Source organism: Sceloporus undulatus, chromosome 2 (assembly GCF_019175285.1).
Source record: "Sceloporus undulatus isolate JIND9_A2432 ecotype Alabama chromosome 2, SceUnd_v1.1, whole genome shotgun sequence".
Lineage (NCBI taxonomy): Eukaryota > Metazoa > Chordata > Lepidosauria > Squamata > Phrynosomatidae > Sceloporus > Sceloporus undulatus.
The window spans coordinates 115,186,152-115,198,818 of NC_056523.1; the positions used below are offsets into that span (position 1 = coordinate 115,186,152).

At 38.7% G+C, this 12,667-nt stretch overlaps 1 protein-coding gene across 1 annotated transcript in view; it reads right to left on the bottom strand.

Moving 5' to 3' along the window:
- The window catches only part of DOCK2 (dedicator of cytokinesis 2), a 336,713-nt gene that overhangs the window by 314,046 nt on the left and 10,000 nt on the right, over positions 1-12,667 (bottom strand). Inside the window, exons 3-6 of the mRNA XM_042453565.1 lie at positions 6,848-6,888; positions 4,826-4,881; positions 3,706-3,802; positions 1,047-1,195 (exon numbers count right to left, since the gene is read on the bottom strand). Of these exons, the coding sequence (XP_042309499.1) occupies positions 1,047-1,195; positions 3,706-3,802; positions 4,826-4,881; positions 6,848-6,888 (343 nt within the window). The remainder of the gene's footprint in view (positions 1-1,046; positions 1,196-3,705; positions 3,803-4,825; positions 4,882-6,847; positions 6,889-12,667) is intronic.

Sequence of the window (12,667 nt, forward strand, 5' to 3'; positions counted from 1 at the left end):
ATTGCAAAGAAAGCTCCCATTCTGGCACCAAAGGATACTTGCCTTGAAACACACTCAGCATCATCAGTACGGGGATAATAACAGTAACCAGATCTGGCCCCACAACTAGGCAAAGTGAAGTGATGAACCTAAGGTGATGAATGTCAGGGAAGGTGAAGCAGCAGTTCTTCCCTGTTCCTTCCCCAAACCCCTTAAACTAGGTTGCCTTGTACTGTACTCTAGCATAGTAGTGGGTGATATCTTGTTCCCAGTGCTGACACAGCTATCAGTCTAGTTGGACTGTGTACATCGTGGTCCCCAAACTGTGCTCTTTAAGGGAGTTTGGACTTCAGCTCCCAGAATTCCAGACTACTGACCAACATGGCTGAGGCTTCTGGAAGCTGAAGTCCAAAATCTCTTAAAGGGCACAGTTTGGGTACCACTGGTATACATGAAGTGGGAGTTAGGTACCATCTTGTTCCTCTCAGGCAGCAAACTGTCTTCATCTAGCAATGGTATTGACTTTATGGTGCCATAGGTTCCATGTGAAGAGTTCATAAAAAATTTTTATCATCATCATCCAAGTATACTTGGATGAATCCAAGGTACGGCATTATGATATCTAAAGGGTTTGAGGAGAAAAAAGTGTGCTTGCTGCAGCACCATGATTTCACTTTAACAGCCATGGCAACATACTTGAATCTCATTTTCAGAAAAAGGCAGGATATAAATCCCATAAATAAAAAATAAAATAAAATCCTGTGAAATCTGGGAATCTCTCCCATACCCACTAAAATTATCCACCTCAACCTAGAAACAACTACAACCAGCAAATACAACAAAACAACAAAACGAGTTGTCAAGTTGCCATTCAGCTAGAGCACCTAATTCTTGAGGCAATGTTTGTGTATTACAATTTTATTTGCTTACAGCATATACAATTTGTCTAGGACACATACAAGTAATGATAAAAATCCAGAAAATTAAGGTTAGGAAATTAGGAAATATCAAGTTTCTCCCTAATTAAAAATATTGGGATAGGGGCACGGCCGAGGAAGAGGACTTACTTGTTCCCATAATCAATTTTGGACGTGACCTTTTGTTTCAGTTCTTTGAGTTCATCTTTAGGCAATGTCCCTGAGAGGAGCTGTGATCTCCACTCCATTAACTCACACATCATGGATTGCACTTCCCTGAAGCGATCTTTTTTGTTTGCCTGAAATGCACAGAACAATTAAACATCGACTTATCTAAAATTTCAAAAGCCCATCTGCTTTTTGAAGAGACGGAATTGTTATTCCATTGCAAAGATATAAGGATGTGTTATTTGATGATGCCTAGCTGTTTATATTCTTTTTTTTAATAAGTGAAATATATATTTTTAAAAAACAAGATGGTATTCACCTATTCAGCTTCACAGTCATATGTAAGATACTCTGCAGGCATGGCGAGCAATAATTTATCTGCATACAATAGATACAAACAGCACTTCCTGAAAACCAACTCATGAAAACGTCAAGTTTTCTAAAATTCATAAAGATAAAAGTGAAAGTTCAGGTTGTAGCCCTGATTAGAAACTCTCATTTTATCCATGAAGATAAAAATGCAAGTTCAGATTCCGGCCCTGATTAGAAACCTGTTGTGCTAGTACTATCAAGAATATGCTTCGTTTGTTTAATTTTTATTCATTACTAGCTATACACGGCCATACATTGCTGTGGTTCAGTCTGGTTAAATGGAAAAGAAAGAAAAGAGAAAGCGCAAGTTTCTAAAATATTTAATTTCACAATGCTTGTGGATATACGATTTGGTGTTGTTCCATTGTCTGTGCAGATCGAGATTGTCTGGTTGGCCAACCGTACAACACACAACATATAATTGTCCATGTGAGAAGCAATCCGTGTCTAGATCAAAACCGCACAATTGTAAAGATTGGCCCTGGAGCTTTGTTTGATGGTGATTGCAAACGCCAATTGAATTGTGAATTGCAATCTCTAAATTGAAATGGCAATCCATTGGGGTGTGTTGCTGTTACGTCCAACAGATGTGCTGTTTATTTTTTAAAAAACAACACATTTTTTACCTGTCACATGTGTGACATCTAATAAAAAAACATATTTCGGCCTCTGAGGGAGAGAGTGAGCTGGCCCATTACCATCAGGGGCTAGCCTGAAGAAGGAGGCTCCTCCTCCCTACTATCATCTTCGGCCTCTGAGGGAGAGAGTAGGCTGGCCCAGTTCCATCAGGGGCTAGCCTGAAGAAGGAGGCTCCTCCCTCCTAACTATCATCTTCGGCCTCTGAGGAGAGAGTAGGCTGGCCCAGTTCCATCAGGGGCTAGCCTGAAGAAGGAGGCTCCTCCCTCCCTAACGGTCATCTTTCGGCCTCGAGGGAGAGAGAAGGCTGGCCCAGTACCATCAGGGGCTAGCCTGAGAAGAAGAGCCCTCCCTCCGGTCCATCTGCCTTGGTCCAGGCCCAGAGGGAGAGAAGAATGCTGGACCTGATTCCCTCCCCCCTCACCATTCCCTTCTCCTTGGTGTCGTGTCTTTTAGATTGAAGCCTGTGGGCAGGAACTGTCTGTTATCCCCTCTATTGTAAACCGCTCGGATTCCCAGTGATTGGGCGGTATATAATAAAACCTATATATATTATTATTATTATTATTATTATTAGGTAATAAAAACATGTGTGTATTCAGAATGTTGTGTCAAAATTTCAAAGCAATCAGTGAAGAACTTTCGGAGAGTTATTTTGACAAAACATACACTTTTATTTATATAGATTAATATACCATATAATGGGTGATAATATTATGGTAGAGGTTTTCAGTATTCCAATGCTGAATTAAAATGTACCATATGTGGACAGTGCTAGCCAAATCCTTAAGACTGACTAATGAGACTACTCTATCCAAATAGGAAAATAATGTTTGTTTGTTGATTTTTTTGTTTTTTTTCCCTACTTCTCAGCTGGCAAAAACTAAGATACATGTGCTTAAAGAATATATGGAACAAGAGTTAGCATGTCCCTTTATATAGGATAATATTTAATTTTGTTTGTACAAACCTTATTTTTAAATTTCATAAACATGGAAAACAGTACAACTTTATATACTAAACATTTCATCTTGCTTCATAGTAAAATGAATTTTGGATTGGTAAAAATTAAGTATTACATACGTTAAAATTTCAATTTTTCCCAGTTAAAAAAAAGGGGGGGGGGGGGAAAACCTCCTCCTCCACCCCCGCCATGCCATCTCAACTTTTCAGGGAATTTTACATCTCTCTATATGCTCATGCTTTCCTTTGACACACAAGGTATCTTTTTTTCAAATTAGAGAGTCTGCTGTGGCACATTATAAATAGATATTTTCTTTAGAAAAAAATAATAAAAGCTTTTCCCCGTAAGCAAAAGTAGTCAGTCCCTAATTACTTGTGCTTTCAACCATCACCAGGCAGTACATCCCTGCATCATGTGTTAAAGGTTAGTCAGAGACTGAGAAAGCATAAAAAGCAGAGTGGAAATATACAGGCAAGCATTTATGAGTAGAATTCAAACTCATCTAAGGAAGTGCTTGCAGTTTTACGAGTAACTGTAGACTTCTTAGTTCTGTCGATATATGTACAGACAAAAGATGGTAATGAAGATCTTATACACAACAAAGCCTATGGCCCTGCTAACATTTCATCTCTTAAACTCACAGAAAGTCTGGAAGCGGGGATTACTTACCACATAGAGCTGTTTCCATATATTGCCCCATTCCCAAAGTGTACAGGTAACTTCTTGCACCAAAGGAATCTCAGCAGGGATTACATTTTCTGCATTTCTGAATACAAGATAAATGTTGTCTTAATACCATGGTCATAACCAAATCAGGAACATGTAGTACGAATCAAAGCAAATGTGGCCACTTAGACCAGAAAGGTCAATGATACAAGCCCAAGAAGTGCTAGGCACCTGCCTAGGCTTTAAGGATCACATTGCTTGAGCCTAAGCAGTCCTAAACAGATATCTCCAGAAACCAGGCCAGACTCCTCCATATCCTTGAACTTGTTAGTCCCTGTCTGTCAATGCTATGTAGCCAGAGAGGCCTGTCAAAGAGAAGCTGGAATGACAGAGGACTATACCTTATCTATTCCTCAATACAAGGACTATGAGTGGGAGTGTAAGCCTGGCTGTTTGACATCCAACCCTTAGAGCAGTAAGTTTCTGACTGAACTGTCCAATGTCCTGCTGCTCTGACAGGGATGTAATTTTTTCTTTATCTTGTTGTCACATATGACAATGGAAAATTGTAAAAGTTTTCTTTCCTACCAGCACCTCCCCATCTGAATTTATGAGAGGTTTTGGTCATTTTCAAGAAGTTTTCCCCTGCATTTTGGGATATTTTTGTGTAAGTTTTATTTGTGGTAGAAAAACACTGGGCAGAACGTACACACACACACACACACACACACACACACACACACACCTTTGCTCAAACAGGGGGAGATTCTGCTGTACTATTATTTAACTTCCCCCCCTCTTTTAACACACTTAAATTGCTTTTAATGTTATTGACAGTTTAATTATATTTCAGTAACAGCCTTTTGTTTGTTTTATCTATATTTTAGTCTGGTTCTGGTTCTGATGGCAATTGCAGGATATACATAAAGATAATTTAGCTAGCATGCTTCACAGCTGTTCACAAACATCATGAATTTGTGTAATCTGTTTTTGAACCTATCTTATATAGTAACTATCACTTCATCTTGATGCAGTGGATTCCGTATTCCAAAAAAGACAAAAATGAAGAGTTTGGGTGTCCCAAGAATGTACAACATTGTAAAGGACTTATCTAATACATTACCTCTTCTTCTCCACAACAGTTTCTTTGATGTGGATAAAAGATTTGGGAAATATTCCCTGTTGGAAGAAAATAATGAATGGATCTTATACTTTACTAAGCATTTTCAATGATAAGCCAAAACAGACAGAACTAGATATAGGTAGAAATCACATTATTTTCAAGGTGGCAAAATTCTGTGTCCTACCTCTGGCCACTTAGAGCCAGCTGATCAAACTCCCTCAAAATTGCTAAAAGCAGCAGATTCCATTAGGTTACTTCAGACAAATGTTTTGTCATTGCTTCCATATATGTTGGATGTTTTGTTAGACACATGAGTTGTGCCTGTTCATTTTGTCTTGTCACTTAAAATGTCATCACTTTTTTTTCCACATACAGGACAACCAGTAATACAGTATATGCAGAAAATATCAAATTGTGAATAGAAGATAAATACATTTTATAGTACAGGAATGGATCTCAGCCTGCTGGTCTTCCAGATGTTTTGAATGTCAGCTTCCAGTCAACATGGCCATTGGTTAAGAATTTGGGGAACTAAACATCAAAACATCTAGAGGACCCAAGGTTGAGAACCATTGTCTACAGGGCTCAAAATGTCAGACATACACTGATAGATTGGTGAGACATGTTCAGCATCTGTTTACAAAAACAATCTTAAAAGAACCAGAAAGCATCTGTATAAATGGAGGACCTTTTTTTGCCTGGTGGACAGGTCTACAAAGGTGTTGTTTTAGCCATCATCTCATGATGCACAACTATTGCCATGATGAACAATCAAACAAAAGAGCTGTTAAGCTTTTAAAGGTGACCATTTCATATGGGCATGACATCAACATAAGAGGACAAGGTTTGCTTTTAAAAACAATTTTTAAAGCACATTAAATTACATTTCAGATGTTTTATGGCATAGACTTGCAGCATAAGGTAACACACTATTTCTTCTTAACAGTAATGTTAAGCCTGGCAGAATTATAAGAGGTTATTTGCCTTTAGAAAACGTTGTACACTTGTGAATTTTTAAAACATAGTGTCAGAGAAATTGGACAATTATTTAACTTGTCATGTCTAATAGACAATGTCCAATACACAGCAGAAATTAGTCACATATTAAACTAGGTGTTACCCATATTGAGAGAAATGAGTTAGTCCAAAGGATTAAGAAGAGAACACTGGCCCTGATATGGCAATTTATAAATTGTCTGGGAAAACAAAATGCTGAAAACTGAACAAGGTGTATAACATTAAAGCACATTCTGCAGTTAGTTGATTTTAATGTATTTTAACACAGTGGTTTTAATGGTTGCAGTTTTATTCAGGTAGTCATGTTTTTCCCTTAAAGGCTATAATCCAGCTATACAGAGAGATGGTCTATTATATTGTTGTTGTTAAAAGCTTAGATACAGAGCCCTAATCCTGGGACATTCCCATTGGAGAAAGGAAAGGAGGCCCTTTTCACCTTTCATTAAAGACTGCATTGTGTGACATCATCTCCAAGGACTTTAGATATGTTCAAAGGCACTATTTTTTACTTTTTTACTTTTCTGTATCAAACCACCACATATCATACTGCAACTTAATTTTGAATATCAACACAGTTTCAAAAGTAGTTTGCCATAAGGCAAGGGGTATTGCTGTTTGAGAAAGAGAAGCCTTGCAAAGCTCATTTGGAAACCTAGAATTACTTGGCTGCTGGCCAGAGGAATTCTTGTTAGTTCTTTACAGAAGTATTCGCATACCTATATATCACATTGAAACATGTCTGCTCCAAACACATTTACTTCCACATTGAAATATTACCCATCAAGAATCAAGCTGTAGTCCTGTAGAAACTTACCAGGGACTATGTCTAATTGAACTCAGTGGGGCTTATTAAATATTTTAAGTGTATAGGATTGTGCTGTAAGTGATTCACCTTGTCTGAATTAACAACCACACTCTTTTTTAAAAAAATGTCTAGGTACTAAATCATCAAACAGATTTTTTTAAAATGAGAATTTTTATTGGAAATTTAAAAAATGAACTCACCTCTATTCCTTTATGTCTTACAAGGTATCCCTTGTACCAATCTAAAATTCAAAGAAGAACCACATTTCTTTTTAATGCACAAAGTGTATCCATTTCTGTACCTGTTCTTTTTTAAAGGAAGCTTGAAATAAAATAATTGTATATCATTAGAAGGAACACTTGAGATTGTCTGATCTCAACATTGTAATGCTCGCCAAGACTTCAAACGATGACTCAACCAGGTTTTCTTAACCACTGCAAAAGCCTATTCTTTTCCTTCATCTCAAAATAAGATCTTCAACAAACTATATATATTTGTGGGAAAATGCTGAAAAATTCAGTCAACTACTTTCAAGACAGCTTGAAAGCTTAGACCTTATCTGCTGAATAAACAGATGATTAGGCTTTCAGATGTTAAGTAGTTGCAGTTTCTGACACAGAATTATTTTCATCATTACCAGTGTAACACTTCCTTTAACTATGTGAAGATTTTCAGAACAGCGCTTAATGTGGGATAAGCACCAGTAAAACACTGCTAAATTGTTTAGGAAGTGCATGTGTGTGAAAAGCCTGGCGCACTTCCTAAACATCAGGGAATCGTTGGCTCCCCTCCATCCCTGAATCATTCAGGGAGCAGCAATTTCTTATGAACAGAAATATTGTGTTGTGTCCCTAAACAGATAAAAAGACAAGTACTCTTAAAAATTACTGTTCTTTGAACAATGAGTTTTTCAGGCCAACCTTGTCATTCCTGAGAAAGTACAAACAGAAAATTTCTAAATTTAGCAAACTTTGTGACTTCTTTGTGGATCTTATGAAGGATGCAAGATAGCTTCTAAATATATAGAAGACTGTAAGATGATATAGACTCCCTTCATGATTCTGTTGTGGTGGTGGTGCATCTTCAAGTCATTCTCGATTTATGGCAACACTAAGGCAAAATTATCATGCATTTTTGGAAAGATTTCAGAGAGAGTTTGTCTTTGCCTTCTTCTGAGGCTGAGAGAATGTGACTTGCCCAAGGTCACCCCGTGGATTTCCATGGCTGAGCAGGGACTTGAACCCCAGTCTTCAGAGTGGTAGTCCAACGCTCAAACCACTATACCATGCTGGTTTTCTACACCCACACATACTATTGACCCAGTTTAAATAACTGGTCTCCTGGTACATAAACAACCTTGAATTTTCATGGCTTCCTCTCTTTCTATATTCTGTTGGTAACGTCTCAGGAATGACAACTCTCCTTATGGTTTTGTTTTGAGGTGATTTTTTAAAAAAACACATTTGTTCCTAAAGGCCTTTAAACTCAAGAGATCTGTGATTTGTTTCATCATTTGGTTTGGTTAGAGGACAAGCCATGATCTGAAACAATAGTCCAGCACTAATAAACGATAATTTATTATTACCTGTATGAGCCTCAAGTTTGTGCAGTTACAAGGAGGCAATTTGAAGCTTATTATTCCAGTTTCTATTAACCACAGTTTAGTATTAAGTTCAAACCATATACTGTGGTTAATATTAACTATGATTTATGGAAACAAGCCAGCTCCAGTTTGAAGTTGTCTTGTTTTGGATTCAGCCCCACAATATGTTTCAGAGCTTACCACTAACCACTGACATTTAGTTATGGCAGAACAAAAATAGAAATGCTTCTCTTTAAAAAAAAAAGCATGTGGAAAATGCTCCATGTCTTAAAGAGTTACATTCCCATTATGCTTCTGGAAGCACAATGCTTTAAACAAGGAACACAGTCCCTGTATACCTTGTGTTACAGTAAGAATATGAGTGTTTTTATCACCAGCATGTTGCTGAACTCAACAGGGGCAAAAACACTTGTAGGGGTCACATGCAGGGCAGATATTGCCCATCTTTTACACAATGATCATGACTAGTAGCCATTGAAAGCCTTATACCCATAACAATTTCTCAGATTCCTTCCTTAGAACCATCCAAGCTATTGTGGCCAATCACTATACTGTATCTTGTTTTAACAAATCCCATAGTTTATGCACTGCATAAAGTACTGCACCATTTCTGCAATCCAAAATCCTACATCATTAATCTCTATTAGAAGAACCAAAACTTCGATATTAGGAGATCAGAAGAAAATACTCTCCCTATTGGATTTTTGTCACACCTTTTGTCATCCCCCCCCCTCTCTCACACACACACACACAAACTCTCCTGTGTTTCTTACAAACAGTTTGTGAATGTTGTGGCAATTCAGACTAATCTGGGGGTGGGGCAGGTAGGTCACAACATTATGTCTCCTTTAGCTGATTTTTCCTGATGTGAATGAGGCTTCCAGAAGGTACAGCAGCATCCTTTTCAGAGGCTTGTTTTGCCCCAAGGGCCTGTCAGACTGGACTATAGACTACCAATAGGAGCCAGAATGGCTTTGACAGCCATTTCCTAGAGGGAAAAGCCACCTGAGTCTAAGCATAGCTTCACTGACAGCAGCCAGGACACAGCAGGCTTGCAGAAAGTCTACTGCACAACCACGTTATGGCACAGCCAAATATTCTTTGCTGTCAAACAAAGCTAAAGCATTTAGCTATTATGAGTATTAACTCTTGTGTCTTCTGGTGTATCTTCAAGTCATTTCTGGCATATGGTGACCCTTAGGCAAACCTATCATGGGTTTCAGAGGGGGCTCACCTATGTCTTCCTCTAATGCTGAGAGTGTGTGACTTGCCCAAGGTCACCTACTGGGTTTCCATGCTCAAACAGGGATCCAAAGCTTGTTCTCCAGAGTTGTAGTCCAGTGCTCAAACCACTACACCAAGACTGAGACTGGCTCTCAGTCTTCTGTCTAGGCACAGGTTAAGCTGGGAATAGCCATCTTTTTCTGCCTTAATGTTACTGCAATGTTAATGTGTTAGGTAATTATCTGTAGGGTGACAATAATATATACGATCAGATTGTACAGTTGCAATTAAATATTTTAAAAATCTGCTGTGTAACTAAGTGCAGTATCGGATCTCAAAGCCATTGCTGCTCGTAAGCAGTTCAGTGTAGATGGAAGTCTTGCAGAATGCCACCACCCTCTCCTTGGTCCTTGCTTGGAACCTGGAAACTCGTATGCAAAAGAGGTAACATACTCAGAAACAGGAACCAAAGTGTATTTCAGTTTCTGATGATGCTTGTTGAGAAATGGAAGCGAAGGTAATTCTGGACAATACAATGGCAGAGCATTCTGAGGTTGTCAAGGTATGCTTGTATGAGCCACAGGACACACATGCACATTTTTTAAAAAAAATGCAGCCATAATGGGGGCCATGGACTGTCAGTTTATGGTCACTGTGATAACTAAACATTTTGTTGGAAAACTATGAGTGCTTGAAAACCTAACATATAGTTCAAGAGAGACCTCTTCTGGCTAAAAATAGGTACAGCAAATTGTTTTGTTTTGGAGTTCTGAAGTCTACATTGATCTCATCCACAACAGCAGTCCTATAGATCATCTTTTCTGTTTACATCTTTATTTACCTTAATTTATTTTGTCATTTATTTTTGCACAGGTGTTAATATCAGAGGCTCTTGGAACTCTGTAATTCATGAAGTTGCCAGAAGTTCCATCCAACATGATGGCATGTTAGAACAAACATTTATTTTCCAGGATTTTCAGTTTAGCCTTGTTGGTGTCCATTTTTGTCCCCAACTATCACATTTTTGTTTGAAATGAAACAATCATCACTGTTTTAAGATTTATATGTATCTTACAGAGAGCAACAGTGGTAGGGCTAAAGTCTCCTCATATCATATCCACTATCCAAACTTTAGTTTGATATTCCTGGGATCACACCACTTCTTCTGTCCACCTCCTGTTTGTTCTTTCATTACTTGAAGAGTAAAACTAACTAGGGCTGCTGCCACACTGCAGAATTAATGTAGTTTGACACCATTTTAACCATCATGGCTCCATTCTATGGAATCCTGGGATTTATGGTTTATTGTGGCACCGAGCTCTCTGAGAGAGAAGGATAAATGTGTGGCCAAACTACAAATCCCAGAATTCCATAGCACTAAGCCATGACAGGTAAAGCTGTGTCAAACTACATTAATTCTTCAGTGCAGATGCAGCCTTAGTCCTCTTTCTCCCCCTTTGCAACCCTTAAGAAAGAACAGCATCTTCAAAAGAGAAGCTAAAATCTTCTTTCGGAAAATTAAAAAAAGGAAGATTTTAACATGATCACATGTTTTCCTTTGAGTTCACTGCTCCTCCCGCCCAATGTTGCTTTTCAAAGAGAGACAGAAAAGGGGAAAGATCACGTTCCTAGTTTCTCTCCTCTCCCTTTGTAGGAAGTGATAGATGGGGACATCACCGCTTCCATGGCAACTGTTTATTTATTATCATCCTTCTAAGTCAGAGTGACATGCAGCATACCAATAAACAATAATAAAATGGAAAACAAAAACATTAATAAATCAGATTGTTAAAACACATTGAGCCAAAAAGCTATCTACCCTTTTTCTTTCCCCTGCAGCCTCCTGTTGTTGTTGTTAACTGCCCTTGAGTCGATCCTGGCAACCCTATGGATGAGACATCTCCAAGACCCCCTGTCTTCCACTGCTCTGCTTAATTCCTGGAACCCCATAAAACCTATGATCTCCTTAATAGAGTCCATCCATCTGGCATGGGGCCTTCCTCTCTTCCTACTTCCCTCCACCCTTCCCAGCATTATTGTCTTTTCCAATGAGTTCTTCCTTCTCATGATATGTCCGAAGTATGACAGCCTCAGTTTGGTCATCTTGGCTTCCAGGGAGGTTTCCGGCTTGATCTGCTTTAGGAACCAAGTGTGACCTTTTGGCTATCCATGAGATCCTCAGGACTCTTCTCTAGCACCACATCTCAAATGAATGGATTTTCTTCTTATCTTCTTTCTTAACTGTCCAGCTCTCACATCCATACAGGGTAATAGGCAATACAATGGCTTGTATTATTCTAAATCTAGTGCTCAGTTATATATCTTTGCATTTTAGAATCTTTTCTAGTTCTTTCATAGCCACCTTCCCCACTCTCTGATTTCCTGACTGCTGTCCCCATTTCTATCAATGCTTGATCCCAGGTATGGGAATTCCTTTACTATTTCTATTTCTTCATTGTCTAGGTCAGTGATGGCGAACCTATGGCACGCGTGCCAGAGGTGGCACTCAGAGCCCTCTCTGTGGGCACATGTGCCGTCGTGCCAGCACAGAGTTTGCCAGAGTTTGTTACTAGAAAGCCAGAGGGACACGGCACTTTGCAATAAATAAGTGGGTTCTGGGTTGCAGTTTGGGCACTTGGTCTCTAAAAGGTTCACCATCACTGGTCTAGGTTGAACTTGTGAAGGTCCTTAGTGGTCATTATTTTGGTTTTCTTTATGTTCAGCATTAACCCTGCCTTTGCACTTTCTTTTTTGATCTTCCTTAGTATGCATTCCAGGTCTCTGAGGTTTTCTGCTAGTACTGTACTATGGTGGCATCTCCATATCTTAGATTGTTGATATTCCTTCCTCCTATTTTCTATTTTATTTCAGGGGGTTTCTCCAATCCTCTGGAGCAGAAGGTAATACAAGGGAAAGGGGAGCGCCATCAGTTCCTATGGTCTCACTGATGGGATAGAATTTTTTTGGTGGAAAAACAGCACTGGATTTCACTCCTTCACTATCCCTGAGATGGGTAGTCACTGAGGAGGATTCTGTTTGTTTTTGTTTTTAGCATATTTGTATATTATTTCAGTATTTTAGTGTGGTATTTTATCAATCACTTCTTATTGTATATGTTCTGATGTACTGCCCTTTGGTGGAAAGGGTGTTATAAATAAACATCATCATCATCATCATCATCATCATCATCATC